The sequence below is a fragment of the Notothenia rossii genome (genome assembly GCF_949606895.1).
Source record: "Notothenia rossii genome assembly, chromosome: 2".
NCBI lineage: Eukaryota > Metazoa > Chordata > Actinopteri > Perciformes > Nototheniidae > Notothenia > Notothenia rossii.
This window is the reverse complement of record NC_136904.1, coordinates 66,001,087-66,022,961: the sequence shown is the minus strand read 5'-3', so window position 1 is coordinate 66,022,961 and position 21,875 is coordinate 66,001,087. Positions and strand designations below refer to the sequence as shown.

The window sequence follows — 21,875 nt, the reverse complement described above, 5'->3', positions numbered from 1 at the left end:
TCCTAACTAGGTCCTTTGTGGACTTTATTTCCAAAGTCCTCTCTTTTACTACTGTCCCCACCGCTGCTGCCAAGCTAAGTGTATCCTCCTGTCTGCTCTCCTGGTCCTGCAGCACGACCCGTCTTGCTCCGGTCGTCGGTAAGTAGGGGAACTCTTCCAGGTATTTCCTCTCAGCCTCCAACTCTTCGGTTCCACAGCTGTGGACTTCATTTGCCAGGTTGTCCTCCATCTCCTTCACTTCGATCATCATCGTGACTTTCATCTCAGAGCAATTTGGTTTGTCAACTAGGTCCTTTGTGGATGTCTCCTCCTGTTTTAATTCTGTCACCACTACTGTCTCCACGCTATGTTGTTTCACAGCCGAGTCCTCAGTGACCTTTTCCTCCAGTTTGAGGACTTCACACTTCAAGTTGACTTCCTCTGCCAAGCTCTCTTGCTTCTCAGGCAGGACCTTTGTGGGCATTTCCTCCAGATGCGTCTTCTTGTCCTCAATCTTCTGGAGTTTCTCCTTCATCAGTTTGGTTAAAGAAGCCCAGCTTTCTTTTTTCTCAGCCATGTCTTTTCTGAACTTCTCTGCCAGTGACTTTTTATCTTCCTCATTCCTTTTATCGCTTGTCCCGATGTTTGACTCAGGACACTGCTTTTCCTCTTGCAGGACCATTAGACTCATGTCTGGTTTCTCAGCCAGGATGTTTAAAGATTCCACCTTCAGTACATTGTATTTTTTTGTGGTCACTGCAAGCTTCTGAAAGAGAAACTCCTTCTCCTTGTTCAGACGCACGATTGCAGCGTCCCTGTGGCGGATCTGATCCTGCCAGCTCTGCTCTTTTCCCACCAAGTCGACATTTTCTCTCGACAGGGTCTTGTTGGCTTCTGTCAGACCCCTGATTACAGCGTCCCTTTGCTGGATCCTGGTATTCAACATATTCTCGTGTTTAGGCCAATTCACCTCAAAGTACTTGTTCTTCTCTGCCAGGACACGTGTATGCTTGTCCAGAAGTCCATATAGGAACTCCCAGTGTTTAATTCCCCCCTCCAATGCAGTATTTCTGCTGCACAGCGTGCTTTGGGCCTCTGTGAGCCTCTGAGCGGCTTCCTCCTTCTCCTGTCTGCAGCTGACCTGCTCACACACTGCTGGGATCACTATTCCAGCCATGGCACAAGTCTGTTTTAGTCTTAAATTGAGCGTAGGTAGAATAATGAAAGTGTGTTTGTGCAAGACTGTATTTCTTTGTAGAAGACGGTAAATGTTTTGAGTAGACTTTTTGTCTGTAGGGGACTGTATTGTTCCTATGATGAATGTAGGTTTCCGTCGAAGTAAGTGTATGAAGTAAATCCGTTTGACCTGTACACATGTTCGGAATGCCAATGGCTTTGATGATGACCTCATCGTGACCTCACCTGCTGATGAGGTCACGATGAGGTCATCATCAAAGCCGTCCAATTATGACATCATCAGCAGATGGATGCCAATTTCATCTTCTGATGATGTCATAACCTGGCTCTTGACAAAAATGGCCATGAAAAAATAGGGAATAGCACGAGATAAGCACATTTACGTGTAATCAGATCACTCACACTGACAACACTAATTCGGACAGGAAGTTCAGGAAAAGCAATGAAAGATTTTGTATTTATTTTAAATTTGAAGGATCACAGCTTTGGACCGTTTTAGAATGTATTTGAAAAAGACGACAATCGAATTTCCGACATAAACGGACAAAGTGGAATTTGGGCACAGATCGCTACTTATAGACGTTTTGCATAGCTGCTATTTGAGTTGTTTCGCGGCAATTGCTCTCTGGTAGGTAGTGGTGCAGTACAGTATATGCCACATGTATGTTAGATTTTACTGCTGTGGATTTTGTAAATATGTTAACTCCTTTATATACTGTTTGGTAGTTTATTGTAAAGCAATACATCATATTGTATAAGGTCTGCATATATTTGAATCGTCTCTGTCTTGTGAGATCCACATCATTTTCAGCTTTGTGACAGGAGGCATTTTTCAACTGATCCAAGAGGCTTTTAAGTACAAGTGCATAAAATGTACACTGAAGAATAGAACTTAAGTAAATGTGAAATCACAACACTGCTAACAAGAAAACAAATCCGATTTATTAATACATTCTATTTTATTGGACATTTCAAATACATTTTAATATGTTACTACATATATGTATTTTTATTTTGTTGTTTCTTTTTATAACAGATTTTAACTTTATTTTTGATTCATGTTTTTATTTGTTATTTTATTTACTTGTAAAATAAGGCAACTGTCACCAAACCCGTATTTGGTGTGTTTTTCCAGTGTTCTGCCGGTTTGCATACAGACTCTCCTACCTTTGTTAGATGACACAGCAGTATGAGTGCCACCACCCCGCTCCGCTCGATGCTATCCATCTTGCTTTTGGCAATGTCAAAGCGAGACGATGATTTACGAGCTGCAGATCTGGAACAGAGAACAAAAAATTAAGCAACGCCATTAAAAAGTGAAATAAAATCCCCTCATAAATGCCCTTATCTCTCCCACTGTCGATAAATGTTTCAACCGGCGGCTTTCTGAAATGTTGCTTTTGTATTTGCTATCACAGTCAATTAAGCTTGGAACAGAGTAAAAGATTATTGAAACCTTCATTCAACAGCCCATATATGACTTCATATCTGATTTGTCTATTTGTTTAATTTTCTTAATTTCAAAAACGCTGGCATCAATCCAAGTCCTTAAAGTCAAACATGTTAAAAATAGTCGTAATGGGATAGAAAAGCAGCAACTGGATCCATAAATCCTCAAACACAACACACTGTATGCATTTAACTCGCGACTTTTATAAGCTGTATAACTGCTCCTGAGTCGTACACACATGTCTACGATTTTACATTTTACATTTAGATGACTCTACTAGCACTGACTGTGCATTTTAAAGCAATACTTCTACCACAAAATTATCATGTTGATATCAATATCTTGCTCAGTCAATTTGAGGCACGTCAAACAACATCAAAACTAATCAGAACGACCCATAGAACTCTGTACAACAGGTGTGTACAGTACTAGTAATACACAACCAAAGTCCTTTGTCTATTACTTCCCAAACACGTACATTTCCACTAAAATCTTCGTATTTAAAAAACGTAATCAAATCAACTTGAAGCCCGCTTTTGTAAGCAACCCTTGAATGTGTTAAAAACGTTTGAGTTTTGTTTAAGTATAGTTTTGCTGTTTTTAAAACATAAACAACGCCATCTACTTCAATTTGTTTAGACTTTTCTTTGATTTTGGATTCTTGGCATGGGGGAGTGCGAGAAATAATTTGTGTTCTTCAATAATTCAAGGTAACAAAGGGTCATTTTGGTGGGTGAAGTGTTCCTTTAAGAAAGTTTAAAAGTTAAATGTGCCCATAGTCTATTTGAAGTGATCAAAGAACACAGCTGACACAATAAGCAGCTGGAATCTGCCCAACTAAACAAAAAGTTCCAGTTCCCTGACAAAAGTCATGTAGGCACAGCTGACACTTAAACCCCATGCTCTCCCGCTGCTGTGAGCTTTGTGAGCCATATCTCTTTTGCAATCCATAATAAATACTCATATGGACGGCAGGTTTATAGTTAGGGCTGAGAGAAGAGCTGAACCAAGGATGACTTACTTTTAGGCACATGGCCTTCTGGAGGGGATTACGTCTCATTCAGAAGCAAAGTAAATAAGGTCTCTAACACCCGAGAGGAACTAGTTCATCACTTTTCAACATCGCACATCTAATTACATTGTGTGCAATGGAACAGAGAAACTCTGCAACAGGAAATCAGGGGGGGGACGTTCCCAAGCTGAGGGGCCTTTGACTTGAAGAGCACACATATTTGTTTTTCATCACCAATGATAGAAGAGTGGTTTTGTGCAATGAACTACATGAATCAAAAGTATGAAGGTGGAAAATGTTCAACATCCCGGGATAGTTCCTCCCCTTCAGCTCAGAGTGCAGCATTGGCTTTCTGCAGAAACAGTTTGTGGGAGTGAAGTTCTGCCTTTATGAACTGCAGACATATACTGAGTATATGTACTTAAATCTGGAAACATGTCCAATAAGTTTTTGTAATTTCGTTTTCAAACAGATTTTTGTGTCATCCTGTTTTTACAGATGTATAGTTATATAACTTACTTACTCACTTTAATGTTACAAAATATGTGAATATTTTAATTGATTCAGAATCTTAGAAGATATGAAGGCTTACATAAATGGATGTCCACTCCCCACAGCCCTACAAATGCTGCAGCTTCATGCAGCTACCATTTTGCTAAAAGCTTGAATACTCATTGGTTGTTTGCCAAAACTTAGTACAAAAACAAGTTCAGTCTTACAACATACTGATGAGGTAAAAGTGGCACGGCGAGGGGCCGTCAGACAGCCCATCCCTGAGGGATTTGACCCAGCAGATTGTAACAAGTGTCCCCGCAGCACTGTCTCCACGGGGGCCGGCCCCGCGCCTCCTCCAGTCTGCTCTCAGTTTAAAACTGCGTTACCCCAGGGAGAGGAGGGGCTTACTGAAAGTGGGATTGTAAAACATTATGGAGATGTGCAAATTGGAAACAGCCAGGAAAAGATCAGCTGCTCTGAAACACATGCATGAAAACACTCACATGCACACACAGACAGATACACACACAGCGCTCTGCTTTGCCAAGTTCCCCAGCTGTTTCTTGGCAAAAGCTGCATTTCATACAAAGCAGACCGATACAGTGGATATATTGTCAGGACACAGAATGTTTTCCCAATAGCTGCTTAAATGTTGCAATTAGCTAGTTATGATGTATTTCTAATCCCGTTTTCTATGGCTATTCCTAGTTTTCACATTTAAATCATTCTTAAGAAGATATTAGAAAAATAAAACAACAGACCCTCCCATCTGATGGAATCTAGTTGCCATAGTGGACATTTCCAAGAGGATATTTTTCACTTCTGCCATAAATATCTTGTTTACGATGGAAACTCAAAACATAGGTGTTGAAGAGCCAATAGAAAGCATGATCAACAGCAGGCTTGTGAATTAATCATAACATCTTAGATCGAATGCAAAGTTATAAATACCTTCTGCTCAGACAAAGGGCAAATAGCTTTCCTTTATTGCAATCAAATGAAACTGGCTATTACCGAGAAAGGTTTCAGTTGTATGTGTCTAAAACCAACCCTTTAGCCTGCTGTCATACATTAATGCAATCCTTTGTGATAACCAATCATCAGGAAGATCTGCGTTGAGCGATAAAAGTAAAACAATGACCGGTGGCAACATCCAGGGTCAGCCTGACTGATCTGCTCAAAGAAATTGGCTTCTTAGTCTTTGTTCTGAAGTGACATGACCAACGTTGTCCTAAAAAATATATTATTTTCAAATATAATTGCTTTAAGTGGCTGCACAAAAACGCAGGGCCGCTCAGATTAAAGAGAGGTTTTCTCAACAAGTAATCATGCGACACCATGCGCAAATGTCAGAAAAAATGTGGACACAGGCCCTTAATGTTGCAGCAACATGACCTTGGCCACTGGAGCATAACTCCAAATCCAGCTGAGAGACGTATAATCTTGCTATAACATTGCTTTTGTGTATGTGCTAGCAAACAGTTGCCTACAGTAACATAGTTATCTCATTGCAGCTCTTCCCCTGGCAACCACACGTAATTGTAGTTCAACAGTAAAATACTTTTATCTCTGATATGGTCTTCATGAGCTAAGGTGTTCAGATGCGTTTGTTATGACTATTTAACATGTTCAGAATAAGTGTGTCTATTTTTAACAAGAAGTATTGCTCTGTTTGCCTCTGTCAACTAGTCCTGTTGACGTTTTATTCAATGCCTATAACAAAATGTGTGAAATGTTTATATTAGAACAATTATTCTTGATGTTATGCCAAAAACATGTTTAGTGTAGTCAAAGTGACATTTTACTAACAATTCTAATCAGTTTAAGTTCAAGTGCCTTAGTTCAAGTTGTGGTTTGTGCCAAATAGGAAGAAATTACATCCAGGCATTCCTGAGACATTGACTCACAAGAAATGGAAAGACTTAAGGTCACAACAACCTTTGACTGTTGACTACCAGCAATCCCCCAAACAACCACATAAGTAAGTAACACTTTGCTAATTTCAGCTCTAAGCTAAGAGATCCAGCTCTACAGAGGAACAATACTTGATTATTGATCTGTTTGGGTCAACTTCATCCAACCACAAACCAATGTGAGCTGTGGGTGGTCCACTATTATCTGTAGTACCTCAGAGAACTCCGCAGAAGTGGTTAGTCATGTACACTTTGCACAAGAGCTGACATCACCTATTACATCCGCTAGAACGTAAAAAGTTACCTGGAAAAAACATTCTGCATAACAGCTGTTGTCTTCTCGCTCGGAGCTCAGCCTGTACTTAACTCCCACTGTCCCTGCAGTGCTGTAAACATCCTTTTGCCCTCACAGGATGTTCGCCGCCCCATACTCCAAGTTCCGCTCAGTGGCATTCGGATGTCCATTAGGCTGGTGAAGGCCAATAACATCATTATTACCCCATTTTAAAGCAGGATACAGGCTTAACTAGAGAAGGGAGTAGCCATGAGAACACATGACGCACTAACAATCAATCAGGGAATTGTGTGCTGTTAAAATGATTACGGTATGGCAAATAAGGCAATCTAAATGATTGAATTTGATGTAATACATACAGTATAAGATAAATTAATTCTTAATTTAAGGAGGAATTGAACATGTGAAATGCTCCATTATCCTGTAGTGTAATCTTGAGTTTGAGGTAAATACTTTCAGTTGGTGTTAAAACATGTTAATAGACCCATAATCCTGTAAAAGTGGTACTTTTAAATTCCATAAAGAGAGCAAAAATGAACACAAACAAAAGAATCACACTCTAAAATTAGTTATTAGTTCAAATCTGTAGCTCAAACAAAGTTCTGATCCTGCATGCTCTTTAATGCATCAAGCAGCATCTGGCGTTAAAGGCAAAAATAAACACTGTACTGTAGCACTGCAATGCTTGCTTGATCCTGTTGTAGGTCTTTGAAAACCAAACACAACACTGGGGTATGTATCGTGTGCCGTGTAAACAGGAAGTACCAGGCACGAGAAATAGCTCAGTTATGATTTCAAATGACCTGCAGTCTTATTTCATTCCAGTAAACAGTGGGAGTCAGGGAACCTATGGTTAGAGGTCAGGTTCAACACGCAGTTGGATTTATTTAAAGCATTTGAATATATTTGATTATTTCCAAAGCGGACTGAATCACCCAAGCATTTAACATCTAGATTCCTTTTTTGGGATAATAGAAAATATCTTTACTTATCCCCTGTATATTTCAGCCAATTGCTATAACAAATTTGAGCAAAAACTGTTTTGGACACATAGCCTTTACCCTAAACTACAATTCAGTTTTTTCATTTTAGGAGCCACTGCCTATTTTAAGTGATAAGCTAACATTACTGTAACTTAATGTTACTGTAAGCTAATGTTACTGTAAGCTAACGTTACTGTGAGCTAATGTTACTGTGAGCTAATGTTACTGTGAGCTAATGTTACTGTAAGCTAACGTTACTGTGAGCTAATGTTTCTGTAAGCTAATGTTTCTGTAAGCTAATGTTACTGTGAGCTAATGTTTCTGTAAGCTAATGTTACTGTGAGCTAATGTTACTGTAAACTAATGTTACTGTAAGCTAATGTTACTGTAAGCTAATGTTACTGTGAGCTAATGTTTCTGTAAGCTAATGTTACTGTGAGCTAATGTTACTGTAAACTAATGTTACTGTAAGCTAATGTTACTGTAAGCTAATGTTACTGTAAACTAATGTTACTGTGAGCTAATGTTACTGTGAGCTAACGTTACTGTGAGCTAATGTTTCTGTAAGCTAATGTTACTGTGAGCTAATGTTTCTGTAAACTAATGTTACTGTGAGCTAATGTTACTGTAAGCTAATGTTACTATAAACTAATGTTTATGTAAGCTAATGTTACTGTGAGCTAATGTTACTGTAAACTAATGTTACTGTGAGCTAATGTTACTGTGAGCTAATGTTACTGTAAGCTAATGTTACTGTAAACTAATGTTACTGTAAACTAATGTTACTGTAAGCTAATGTTACTGTAAACTAATGTTACTGTAAACTAATGTTACTGTGAGCTAATGTTACTGTAAGCTAATGTTACTGTAAACTAATGTTACTGTGAGCTAATGTTACTGTAAGCTAATGTTACTGTAAGCTAATGTTACTGTAAACTAATGTTACTGTGAGCTAATGTTACTGTAAGCTAATGTTACTGTAAACTAATGTTACTGTGAGATAATGTTACTGTGAGCTAATGTTACTGTAAGCTAATGTTACTGTAAACTAATGTTACTGTGAGCTAATGTTACTGTAAGCTAATGTTACTATAAACTAATGTTTATGTTAGCTAATGTTACTGTAAGCTAATGTTACTGTAAACTAATGTTACTGTAAACTAATGTTACTGTGAGCTAATGTTACTGTAAGCTAATGTTACTATAAACTAATGTTTATGTAAGCTAATGTTACTGTGAGCTAATGTTACTGTAAACTAATGTTACTGTGAGCTAATGTTATTGTAAACTAATGTGTTTGTAAGCTAATGTGTTTGTAAGCTAATGTTACTGTGAGATAATGTTTCTGTAAGCTAATGTTGCTGTGAGCTAATGTAATTGGAGATGCTGTATATTGGTACTAATGTCGGATGACAAGGAAATGTAGTAAATTAAAGAAATGCAAACAAAAAATAAAAATTACAGTTAGAAAGTTTGTCTGCACCATAAAAAGTAAAGAACCTAAGAATCAAAATCCATGATCAAAAGTGTTGTTGTTTTTTGGGAGTTAATGTAAAAATAAAAGATACTTCTCAATTTCATTATCAGTATCTAAAGAAAATCCAGTATCGGGGGAGATATAAAAATAGGGACCTCCCTCAGGCTGAGTTGATCAGTAGCTAGGAAACGTTCCAATACCCCGCGGTCTACAGCTGGTAAATGAGTGACAGGGGAATAATATGTGGGAATGTTCAGAAAAAGTATGAGTTTATGATGGAGGTCACTATCCAACCAAGGCACCGGATGGCCACAACTTACTTTATATCTTTACAAGAAGCTGCCAAAAGATATGACATAATGAGTCTGTATGAAAGAAAAGCTATGAGATACTATAAAATGTGCCAATGTAAGAATGTACATCACCCCTTTGGCAGCCTATATGATATGCTCCCACTGAGATATGTCAACATTCTCTGTATGTTTGCTGCATCCCGTCATATTGGTTTCTTAGTGTTTTGTTCATTGTTAACGTAATGTTGTAAACAGACAGAAAGTGCTCCATCATGACGTTTTTCGCCTAGACTCTATAAAGCCCAGTTTTGCTGCACGTGCAACACGTGTTTAGGGTCTGTGTCTTCAACAGCTCTGCTTACTTTCCTTTTTTATCAAAGACGTCTGTTGGGAAACAGCTTGAGGAGAGCAGGCGTTAGTGCAGCACGTTACCCCAAACTTATTAATGAGCCAGTGGACACCCCGCATCCAGCTGAATTGTCTGGCCATACACATGTTTGCTGTTAAAATCAGATGAAGATAATAGAAAACTATTTAAAACCACTCCGATTTTGTTAGGGTAACTTGTTACTTGTTGCTTCTCCTCGCTTTTTGTATCTTTATTTAATTTAGAGTTACAACATTAATTTAATCATCAATTAGTCAACTGACAGAAAAATAGCCGCCAACATTGATAATTGATTAATTAAAAAGTCACTTTTTAAAAGCAAAAATGGCAGAACATTTTTTTTCTGTTCCTATTCAAAATGTGGGAATGTCCTGCTTTTTTTTATGTATTTGGATTTTGGACCAACAAAACATGACATTTTAAGAAATCGGATTGAACTTTGAGATTTGAAAGAAACTAGGTTTATCATCTCTTCTAGTTAACAAAACAGTACTTAGCAAATTGCGCAAGTGCTCCTGACATGGAAGTCTTCATCCTGATGGGGAGGAAGGAATGGGTTCAGTTGCCAGCCAGCTTGGGCTCCCACTGTTTTCTGTCATTTTGAGAGCTGACAACTGAATAGATGGGACAAAGAAGACAGGACATTTTAAGCAAAGCTGTCCTCAGTAGCAACAAGAGGTTTTCACAACCTTGTGGTTAAACGGCCCCATCTGAGATCTTCCTCTTGCAATCAAGAAGAGAAAATAGGCAAGTGGGCATTTCCCATGAGGTCATCTGTACATGCAGAAAATCCCTCCTTTGTGACTAAAAAAGGGCCTGCAATAGAGTAAACATCTGAGCAACTGATTTCACCAAGCCTAGGACATGGGAGCGAACCTCATGCAAACCTCTGTGTTGCCAAGGGCACCACCAGATGTCAGGGAAAAAAATAACAGTCCCACACAGATGTGAGGGAGAGGACGTCCTTTGTTTAATTGAAAGACCTTCTGAACTCTGGATTCACCCGCCCTGACTGATGCACGCAATATTCTTTGCATTAATACGGTGAAAGAGGAAGGTTCCACAGTTGCAGAGTAGAAAACAAACGTAATACCAAAGTATTCATGTCAGTGCTCACTGCTTTCACACCTTCATTGCCAGGCATGCCATTTCCCAGGGCAAGCACATTAATCTACTTACAACTACAGGAGAAGACAGCATACTTATATGTAGCTCATGGGGAAATAAGAAAGAAGAGGCTCAGGGTGGTTCTGAATATTGTTAGATGATGTCATATGCTAGATATGCATCCCTTCATGGTGGTCGTTCAGGCCCCTCAAGGCTTTACGGTAAAGGAAAGATGATGCAGCACAGTATCCCGTGAAATTATGAATATTGAAAGGTTCTGTCACATGCAATCTTCATCCAAAGCCAATGTGCAGTGCTAGTGCAGAACACAGTGTGCTCTTTTTATAGGAGGGAAGATTGTAAATGTGTGGCCGATGAGTTGAGGACTGCCCCTTGTGCAAACCAATCGTTAATGCAAGCTTTATTTATAACAGGACTCAGAGTACAGTGAACACCACAGGCACAGTGTGTCATGTTTCAGTTTATTTGGGATGGGAGCCATGGTCGAGAAAAATATATGCTCAAATGTGTGGCGCTAAAAACACCTGTGTCCTTCTTCAAGCCAGGAATTGATAATGGAATCTCCATCTTAAAATGTATAATCCCTAATATGCAGGGATTATACATAGTTTGGCTCCTCGGTTTGTCCCAATATCTTAGAAGCTCCGTTAATAATGTTGACATTTGAGTCATTACTATTGATAATGTAAAGAAACTTTGATGGCAATAGACGTATTTCCAACTTCTCTTTCCCCTCTCTCTCATAATTTGACAAAAAAGGTGTATCCGCTTGGAATCCCAGAATAAATAATTACCCTCAACCCATTACATTTTGAAAGATAAATAAATCGGTATATTTTAGTGAAAGACTGTTTCTTGCAATTGACTGATTTATATTTGCAAATTAAACAGTATTTTACAGTGTCCAGGGTTAGAGTTGAGTTGCTAACAAGTTTGTTGGAAATTATTGCAACATTGCATGAGAGAGTCATTTGAAAACCAGATGAACACTTATCACAGAGGAAATGGCTGCTCTGAATAGCACAGTTAATGTACACCCTAAAAGATCGAGTTTCACATCCTTATTCCAATATATAGTATGTAAAAGATGAACATCACAAAGCTGCAATTATCAAGCCTCCATTAAAGAAGGCAGTAACGCAAGTGAGTCATACTGTGCCGGGTGTCAAGTATCTGTTAGCTTTAAAAATAAAAAGCCTCCCAGTTTAATGGGAGTTTGGAAAACATCATGAAGCAAGCAGCAAACAAAGTCTGAATGATGCCAACTACTGAGTGCCTGAATTCTACAGAAGGTACATGAGGCACAAGAACAGTGTGAAAAACAACAATAAAACAGCTTAATGATAAATGAAACACACTCTTATGTACCAGGATGATGGCTTCAATTTAAAAAGAAAAGTCCTCAAAACTAAAAAGATAGAATTTAATTAAAACCTGCTGTTGCTGCTGCTTTTACTCAGTACTTTTTTTGTTCTTTCCTAATTAATCATCACCCAACCCCGGAGTTGTAGCTGGATGTAGTTGATGCCTACATATTTGTACTTAAAAGATTATTAACACAGGACTTTTTCTTGAAATTAACTATATTTATTTACATTACGTTTATTTGCAAGTCAAGGATCATACAGTAGTACTATTTTACTGCTGCCTGGCTTGGACCAAAGCTAATACAATATTGTGCAATTAAAGCTCACAGGTTAACATATTATAGTTGTTTTAAACAACTAGACACGATGTGTTAATTAGAGGGCTTTAGAAATGCTGGCAGGCGATTATGTTACTGTACCATGGAACAAGCCAGGGTTATGTTTTCAACCACTTCCAGCATCAATGTTATGCTAGCTACGCTAACTCTCTCCTGGCTCTAGGCACATACTCTATTTACCATGTACACATTAAAGAGTGGTAATGAGCTGGTTATCAAACTCTCAAGAAAGTGTATTACCTTATCCCTCAACAAGGACATGAATTAGTTACTGTAAATATATCCTAAAATGTCCATTCTCAACCTGAAATAGCATTAATTTCAACACAATGACGTCCTTATTCAAACATGACTAACACCATGGTTGTCTCCAGTAGTTTTTTTTTTTTTTAAAGGAGACTGAGTACTAGAGGCTATACCATACAGCAATCCCATTCCAGAGGCCTCTGGTCTACGCAAAGGAAAAAATAGCACAAATGCCTGGATAAAAATAAACTGGTTAAAAATAAACTAGCATCCATCATGCATTGCACCTGTATAGCTGCTAGTAATCTCCTTGGTGTTAATGTAAATGTTGTGATGTAGCTATCGAGCTTCTAGGCTGCGTTTAAAGTAGCATACCCTTCTGAACATGTGCTTCACCTGAGGCATATGTGCAGTCTGCTGGGTAAGTGTGGCTAATTCTACCGATTCTTACATGGAGCCCCATTTTCACAGGTCGATGCACTTCCTTTGTCGAGTACTTTAAGTGCACTGACAGGCTGACAGCTTTACACAATAGCACAAGCTTTCTTGGATTTTGTTCTGTATCCCAAATGGCTATCGCTTTTGAAAGATTTTAGTTTCATGGCTGTGTTTGCTGCAGCGATTAGCAGTCATTAAACTGCCATAGAGCTGGAAGGGGAGTTCAATGCCAAAAACTGCCATTAGAGTTTGAATTGGTCTTTATGTGGGGGATAATGGTTATTTAGATCAATTGGCCCCATCAACGATGCTTCAGCTTAATTATCAGCCGTTTTTCTTCTGGCCTTGGAAACATTATAAAGCCGGAAAGATACCCTTAGGGATCTCTCTGCAAGCTAGTCAAGCACCACTTACTAATCCTCCCAATGTTCAGTGTCATTTTATCCATCCAAACACTGCCAGAGCTCCATACCACACTCACACTCTGAAAGGATGTCTCAAATTGCCAACGTAAGAAATATAACATTATTTGTTAACACAGGACACAAACAAAATCATGTATATTGAATAGCAGCAGAGCTTTGATAAATGTCCCCAAACATGGAAAGTATATAAGTCTAACCACATAAACATTGAGGGGCTGTGTGAGTGGTTCCCCTCTGGTATTGCCACTACCAAAATAACCCTGGAGCTCGGTCAAATTCACGGCTGTTTTAAGACGGCCCCAAGGAATATCCTCCATGTGCTCGCTGTGGGCCCTAGACTTGACCTCTAGGGGAGCTACTCGCGTCATTACTAACAGGCTCAAGTTGCTCTGTATGCCTTGGGTTTGTGTTACAAAAACATTTAACTGCTTACATGAGTGAGACACTGTGAAAATCCTGAAATACTGTGTATGTGTTATTTGAAAAATCTAGATTTTCATTACTGTTGCTAACAACCACCATTGTCAACATAGTGGCAGCCATAATACAAGGGCTACCACTCACAGCAGACCTCTATGTAGCCAATAAAACAAGACTGATTGGAAGAAACATTTTGCAAGTGAAATAGTGTGCATAGGTTAGAATATGTAACAACATTAAACCTAATGAATAGCAACAAACAACAGCTGAAAAACATGTATGTTTTCAGAAACTAATTACAATAATTCATTGTCTCTTGCACTCAAAATGATGCATGTTAAGGCCCAGATACACCGGCCCGAAATCGGCAGTAAATGGGAGTGGTGTGCGCCGCACCGTCGTGTCTTTTCTGCCGACCTGACGCCTTTTCTTGCCGATTCAACATGTTGAATCGGCGTCGGGAACACCACCGGAAGTCAGACAAAGGGATAACACTGATTGGCTGTTCAGCTAGCGAATCAGTGCATGAGAAGCGTTAACGGAAGTGAGGGAGGTAAACAAATGATTTAAAATGGAAGATGGAACACACACGGACGGCTATTTCACCTCATCGGTTTATAGAGCTACTGTTTGTTCATGTTTTCAATGGACGAGAGTGAAAATGGAGAGAAAAACGCTATTTGTTGTTTGTTTATATAACGGAGTCTGTTCTTCTTCTCTGTCTTCCGGGTGTTCCCTCTTTTGAATGATGAATACACACTACCGCCGCCTGCTGGTAAGGAGAGTTATTGGAACTCACGCATGCGCAGTTCATACGTGCTCGGCTCGGATTTGCGGTGTGTTCCAGTGCGCGAAGTCGGCAAATACGCAGGAGAGTCCGGCGACGCAACAGTCGGTGTCGGCGTTGGCGACTTCTCAGGTGACTGGCCGGTGTATCTGGGCCTTTAGGCTACAAGTTGTGATAATGGCTAGTATCAAGGGTATTAAAAACAAAACACTGTGCTAATAAAAAGAGAAAAAAGTCATTTGGGACAGTCATTAACCTTGGAAACCATTAACTGCAAGGTTTTTGGCACAGCTTGCAGCAGCCTATGCCTGACAATAATAGTAGTCACATTTTCACAGTAGAGTAGGTTAGCTAATTGGAGATGAAACAGAAATGTCTGCTGCAGACATTTGATCCCAGCAGCAAATAATACAGGGCGGAGTTCCAAAACACTGTCTATCAGCTATTGCAATTGTGTTACAAGAAATTAAAAGGAGGCGCCTCGTTGGTTTATATTAGAGATGTCCCGATCTGATCACGTGATCGGGGATCGGAGCCGATTACATGATTTTCAAAAGATCGGAATCGGGAGAAAAAAATTGAGGATCGGGAATTCTTTTTTTTTTTAATTAAATATTTGGATTCTTTTATTTAATGTTACAAAACAAAAATGACCATGTTCACGTCTTAAATTCACCCTGAGGCCTTAGTGTGGGTTTAAAATGACACAACATCATGTATGTGTTGCTTCTTTTGGGCTTGTTTTCATAGACCTGGTTACTTGTTTCTCTCAAATCTGGCAACAGAGTGGGCAGGGCGCAGTGTCTAATAGTAGCAGTAACCTAACAAGCACTGATAAGCTTTATTTTGTTTTGATCCAATGCTGCACAACTGAACTGATCCAATGCTGCTGTGAAAAAAAGAAGCTATATCCATGTTGGATAGAATGGGTAGTTGGGTACTGTCATTTAAATAAAAAAATACCCTTAAGGGACAACTTGAATGTTTTTTTCCTTTTTTTTCTCTTAATGCATTGCATAAAGATCGGATCGGGAAAAATCGGTATCGGCAGATTGTCAAAATCAAATGATCGGAATCGGATCGGGAGCAAAAAAAGGTGATCGGGACATCCCTAGTTTATATCAGGGCTTTTCAACGTTGTTTCAGCATTGACATTGCAACGTGCACTGCAAACGTCAGGCTGCAACATTTGCTGCTTGATACAAAATGAAAGCTTGAACGGTTCTCACTTACAATGATGATACCCATATTTAACGGTTCTTGGATAAATGAAGTTTGTTGGTAGTGAGTTGGTTCTGCATTCACAGCGATCCACCAATCTTATAATTCATGATGAATCAAACAATCCAAGCAGACCCTGATAGCCATTAACCACAACCTGGAAATTAGCAAGTAATACAAAAACATGGTTTTTAAAGAGGTTCTGGCTGCAAAAAACCCACAATAATTTGGCTACAGAACAGATAGAGATGGCCAATAATGGGTAGTTTTCATCTGGTGACAATTTCTGATGTAGTAGTTTTGCAGGAAATACCAATATCACAATGTTTTTTTTCCAATATCATGTAGCCTTACCCTATATCTTTCTGGCAAAAAATAATTTTAAAAGTCAAATGTGCACATAGTATGACGACACAATACTATAGGTTCACCTTTGGAAGACAAATGGACATACAGAGCTACTCAGGATCACTTCCTCTTCATTCCATATGCCAGAAGCCCCCTGCAGTAAATCAGGAAGCCTGTGTCGCTGACGGTTTGGTTTGCTCACACACAGATGGAACACCCTTTGAAATACCACACAGCGTATTTCCACTGTCCTCCAAAAAAACAAAACACCTCACACATCCAACCACTGCACACAGACAAAGCTCAAAGACATTAGCCCATGACAGTTCTCATGAGGCACCTTGTGCGCTGAAATTAAACAGGAGAGGGAAAAATAATGACCCTCCATAATATATGAGTGGAAAAATGAGCTCAAAAGGTTTCATATCCCCGAAACTAAATCCAGATCCTAAGGGGAACGCTTTCAGACCGGTGCATGTGTGCATCATTGTGCTTTTGTGTAATATGATAAATTTGGCCTTGGGGAAGCAGACAGAAAAAAACATAATGTATACTTGTGTTGCCGATCTGAAACACAGTGAAGGTTCAATATGAATGAGCTTAAGGGAAAATAAAATATGCTGGAAGAACATAAAATACATCATTCCCATTGCTCAAAAATATGTTGGAGAACACATATAGTGTTCATAAAATTGTTGGGCGATTAGCGTCCAATATATCAGCGATTGGCTGAGTACATTGCTGTTACTTTTTGTCTCTTTGTCTTTTTATTGGCTTTGTCTTTTTATTGGCTATTTGATTGTCTGCCTCCCATGAGAAAAAACTGTGCAAAGATTCGGGATATTTTTACATCTAACTAAATTAGGGATTTATATTTAGACAAAACCAGAGGGGAACTTTCATTCAGAAGGTGTACAGTTGTATTTTTAAAAGGTTTGATACAAAAACATTTTTAGTTAATTGATTGAGATCTTGTAGGACAAACTTGAATAATGGCAATGATCAGTAGTTGTTCTTGTGTTGTAGTTAGAAAAATGCAACATGTGGCCCAACCACAGTCAACAGCAGGAAAGGGAAAACATTAGAAGGTAAATCAATAACACACAGGCTGCAGTAGTCTAGTGGGCTCTGATGATTTATGAGGGGTTACGTTTCCGGGGAACCGTCATTACTCTTGACTGTGAGTCAGGTGGCCTTCGCACTCATCAGAGTTGGTTTCCCAGAAGTGTTTGTAGGAAGTTGCATCTCCCATTATAGCGTCAGTTGAGCACACATATCAGACACGATCAGTGCAAAATGGCCATTCAGTGTCAACAAAGCCTTTATAATACCACAACAACAGCTCTTAAAGGAAAAGTACAAAGGGAAATCTCCCCTTTACTGCTTGACTCCAAAGAAACATAATCCTAAATACAACCCCCATGCACCACACAGCCACTGTACGCCAGTATCAGTCAGTGTGAATGAGATTCCATTGGCACCACCTCCTAAATGCCATTGCTATAGGGAGACATCCACCATACCATGGAGATCGTAAAGACTCTGAAAGCTATGCAGCCGAGACCTTTGAGTCGGACAATAGCGGTTCACTTGACTTAGGCAGTAAATGCACAACAGGGCCGTTTGGGGGTTGAATCCCTTGAGTTGCATGACATTCCCTCTGCACAATCGGCTCGTGTATTTAGTGTAGCGCATTGGAAGATGTCAGAGCAGAAAGGCCTCATAGAGTCATCTGCAGCGATGCCAACTGGCAGCTTTGATGTGTTCACTGTCCAAGAGTCCCGATGGCTTACGTGCATGGGCAGTGGAGTAAAGACCCAGTTTACCAGACCTATTTTAACCATAACAAATTATAATTATAATTAGGGTAATAGTAACCTATAATTAATGGATTTTAATATACGTATCCATGTATAATGCATTGTGTTAAGTACAACTATGGCGTTTCTAACTGTAAGATATATCTTACAGGTCATGCACTGATCAACAGATCAGTCAAGACAAAAAGAACAACAGAAAAATGCTGTTTTGTTCTTATTTTGCTAATGGTTAAGGTAGCCTGCTGCCCCATGACCTGACCCCAAAAGAGTGGGAAATAATCGACAGATGGATGATATTTCTTTACTTCTTCTAAAAGTCTATATCTTTTTTCTTGTAAATGACAATTTCATTTATTCAAGCCTCTTAACAGTATTTAAATAAGCTGTGGTTGAACTGCTCACAACTATTTCTCATATGCAGCTAGCGATGGAGTTTACAGGTAGACACTGCTTGGATTTATGGGGAGATTAAACACTTTTTTTTCTTACTACAACTGATGAGTTGAACACCAACGTCTGCCAAAGTCACATGAGATATTCTCACAGATTTTAAGTACGGGCCTATGTATTTATGGTCGCCGATTAAAATGTTATCAAATGTAATGGGCTGTTAGGATTAGGGTTCTGTCGCTCAAGCATGATCATACCACACCCAAACGTTACTGTTGAACTGTTTTTCAAGGAATACGTTTTTAAAAAATGAATACATAGAGAAGTTTTTGTCACAAAACATAGTTCAAGTTATTTTTATTTAGCCATGAATTGGTTATATTTTCGAATAGAAATGTACCATTAACAACATATCTTTGTATCGATTTTAAACATCAAACAGTTGATTTCCTTTTCAAATAGTTTACAATAAGTGCTTTTTCTTGCAAATCTTAGTTGTTTAAGTCTCCCAAATGAAACACACATGAACTGACTTAAGTTTGTGGGATTCAAACATTTTGTAATGTGAAGCAATTCTAAACAAATTAAAAAAGGCACGGCATGATCTGAAAACCACATAAAACCTGTCGATTTAAACCATCAATCTGCTTTTGCTTCTCCCTACCTTTGTTTTCACTGCAATCAATACCACAGTGTTAACTTTTACTGTTATGAATACACATATTAAGCAATAAGGGGACAATCCCTTTCATCATTGCATGAGAATTCTGCAGTTCAACACTCAATTTTAACCTGTTGGCAGAAAAGTTCTCCCATGTCCACAAACCAATCTGCTTTGGTTTGACTGTGCTTCTGCTGTGCCACCTCCCTAATACTGACTCCAGTTATCTTTCCTCATCACCAATAGTAACCACTGTCATCATATCCTACTCCTACACATAAAGATCATCATCACCATCCACATCACTACCCTTTTCCTTTTTTACTGCCCAGCCCACAAACTTCCAGCATGTCCAAATCCGCTGTTTATGTAACCATGCAGATGATTTAGCAACCAGCGAGCCACTTACATGAAAGCATGTGTGCTGAATGGAGATGAATCACTATTTCTTTCCAGTTCAATTAACCTGAAAAGCCTTGCTGTATGTCATCCCTTCATGTTTACATTTCTTTTTTAATCTATTGAATGGATGTAAATACTGGTGGATTGTACAGGAGCACTCCTATCTACATCTGATTGATCCATGCAAGTGGATGTTTAAATTGATGGAGTTTGTGTACCAACAGTGTTAATCTAATCCAAGCGATTCAAAAAAAGTTGCGTACTTTAATCCATTTAAACGGCTTTTACGCGTGTCCATGAAGCTTGAATATACCGTTGGCCCTAAACCTTGAAAATACCTTTACAACACCACTCGACGCACAACCTTACACATCATGAATAAAACCTCTGTAAAGCAAATAAATGATAATCCGAATATGTTATGCTATGATATAGGCTACAGTACATGACCATGCACAAAGCGCTTGGATGGACATATGGTGACCAAACCCCACACAACGCTGCTGTCTTTTCTACTATATCGCAGCCATATGTTTCTCATTCAGCTCCTCACAGAAGCACCATGCAGTTGTGAATGCTCATGCTGCTGCTACGATGGATTAAGGACATTGCATCGTATTGCCTGACTCTGCAAATATGCATAAACAGTTGACATGACCTGGATAAACACACAGCGATGAACAACACGCATTGTCAAACACGCTGTTTATTCTGCTCGACGTTTACTGTTGCTCAATGGCTCAGAAAACGTGGAAAAATAAAACAGCGTATTGCAAACATTTCACACCCAGCTCGTCCTACCGGAGAGTCAGATCCAGCCGCAGCGCAGGGGGGTCAGACCGGGGTAAAGTCGCAAGGCAATCCCGTAAAGTGGCTCCGGTCCTCGGCTGCGGTGCAGAGCAGCGAACACGGTGGATCTCAGTGAGCAGCTGAGGCGGCTGTCAGGTTGACGTCGGGATGCAACCCACTACTTCCTGTTACATCACGGCGAGTACAGCTGAGGAGCTCCCACACTCCACACACTGGACTCCAGATAAAATGTGTCGATTGTAATGGTTATGTCACATTAGAGCGGCAACGATTAGTCGAATTATCGTTAGTTAATGCTAACGATTTTGGGAATCAATTTTTCCTGCAAAATAATGACGGAAAATGCTGTTTTTCAATTTATCAATGCTGAGGATGACCTTCTTGTACCTGTTATGTGGTTTAATTGTATGGACTGACAAACCAATACATAATTTTAGACTGAAAAACTAGAATAGGCATTTTTTGACATTTGACAGACCAAACAATCAATCTGTTAATCTAGAAAATAATTTGGAGATTAATCGATGATAATAATGAAAATAATATTGTTGTTACATTTGAACGCTATTGTAAAGCTTTTGTTTTGTTAACTTCTGTCATTTTCATACAACTAGATTTAGTCTATTTTGAGAATAGATAAACATGACAGGAAATGCTTTTTTCACCCTATAAATTCTGGAGATTTCCCTGTTTTATCTGTTTTGTTGGTTTACATCATATTAAACTGAATATATGATGGAAACAATATTGACAATTTCCACTTTATTCTGAAATGTTACAGACCAAACAATTAATGGATTTATCTGGAAAATAATCAGGAGATTAATCAATTATCAAAATGTTTTTTTAGGCACATGTTAATGTCATTGCAAACATATGCTGAGTTCAAAAGTTTAGGCTGAAGCATGAACTTGTTACATATTTACCTTTTTACTTTCATTATTTTGTACGGCTTATATTTATTCCCTGAAAATGAAAGAAACTAAATGAAATGTATGTTTCTTTGAATTAACACTCTCTTTGAACAAACAATCTTTACTACTATTTTTACATTTGTTCTCAGTTCGCCGCCAAATTATGTCCTAAACGTATAGCAGCAGTTCCATTGAGCTTGCTGCCTTATTTTTAAATTCTCAGGGTCCTGCCGTTTTTAAAATGCACATGAAATAACAATGAAAACATGTATTTAGTTTTAGTTTTTTTTAAGTTAAGTATTAATTCAGAATATTAGAAGCTAAGACACTCAAATTGGTAACAAAATACTGGAAATAAGGCAGATAATTCCGGACGAAAGATAGTTGAACTTTAATATATATATATATATATATATATATATATATATATATATATATATATATATATATATATATATATACATACACTCTTACATTTCATTACAGCCATTATAATAAAAAGATATAGTAAAGTGACAGTGCTGAAAACCTCTTTGAAAACATACTTTACACAACACCGCCCCCTTCTGTTTTTTCTTACCAACAACACCAGCAGGAGAGCCACAGTGATTTACAAAACTACATAATATTGATTAAAAAGAAAAAAGAGTTCATGTTAATTCCGACCAAAATAAAGCA

The 21,875-nt window shown here is 38.6% G+C and overlaps 1 protein-coding gene across 1 annotated transcript in view; it reads right to left on the bottom strand.

Moving 5' to 3' along the window:
• Positions 1 to 21,742, bottom strand: part of LOC307026906 (calcitonin gene-related peptide type 1 receptor) — a 56,471-nt gene extending 34,729 nt beyond the window's left edge. Inside the window, exons 1-2 of the mRNA XM_079662407.1 lie at positions 20,275 to 21,742; positions 2,344 to 2,452 (exon numbers count right to left, since the gene is read on the bottom strand). Coding sequence (XP_079518533.1) covers positions 2,344 to 2,403 — 60 coding nt within the window. The 5' untranslated portion in view covers positions 2,404 to 2,452; positions 20,275 to 21,742. The remainder of the gene's footprint in view (positions 1 to 2,343; positions 2,453 to 20,274) is intronic.
• Positions 21,743 to 21,875: the final 133 nt, after the last annotated feature.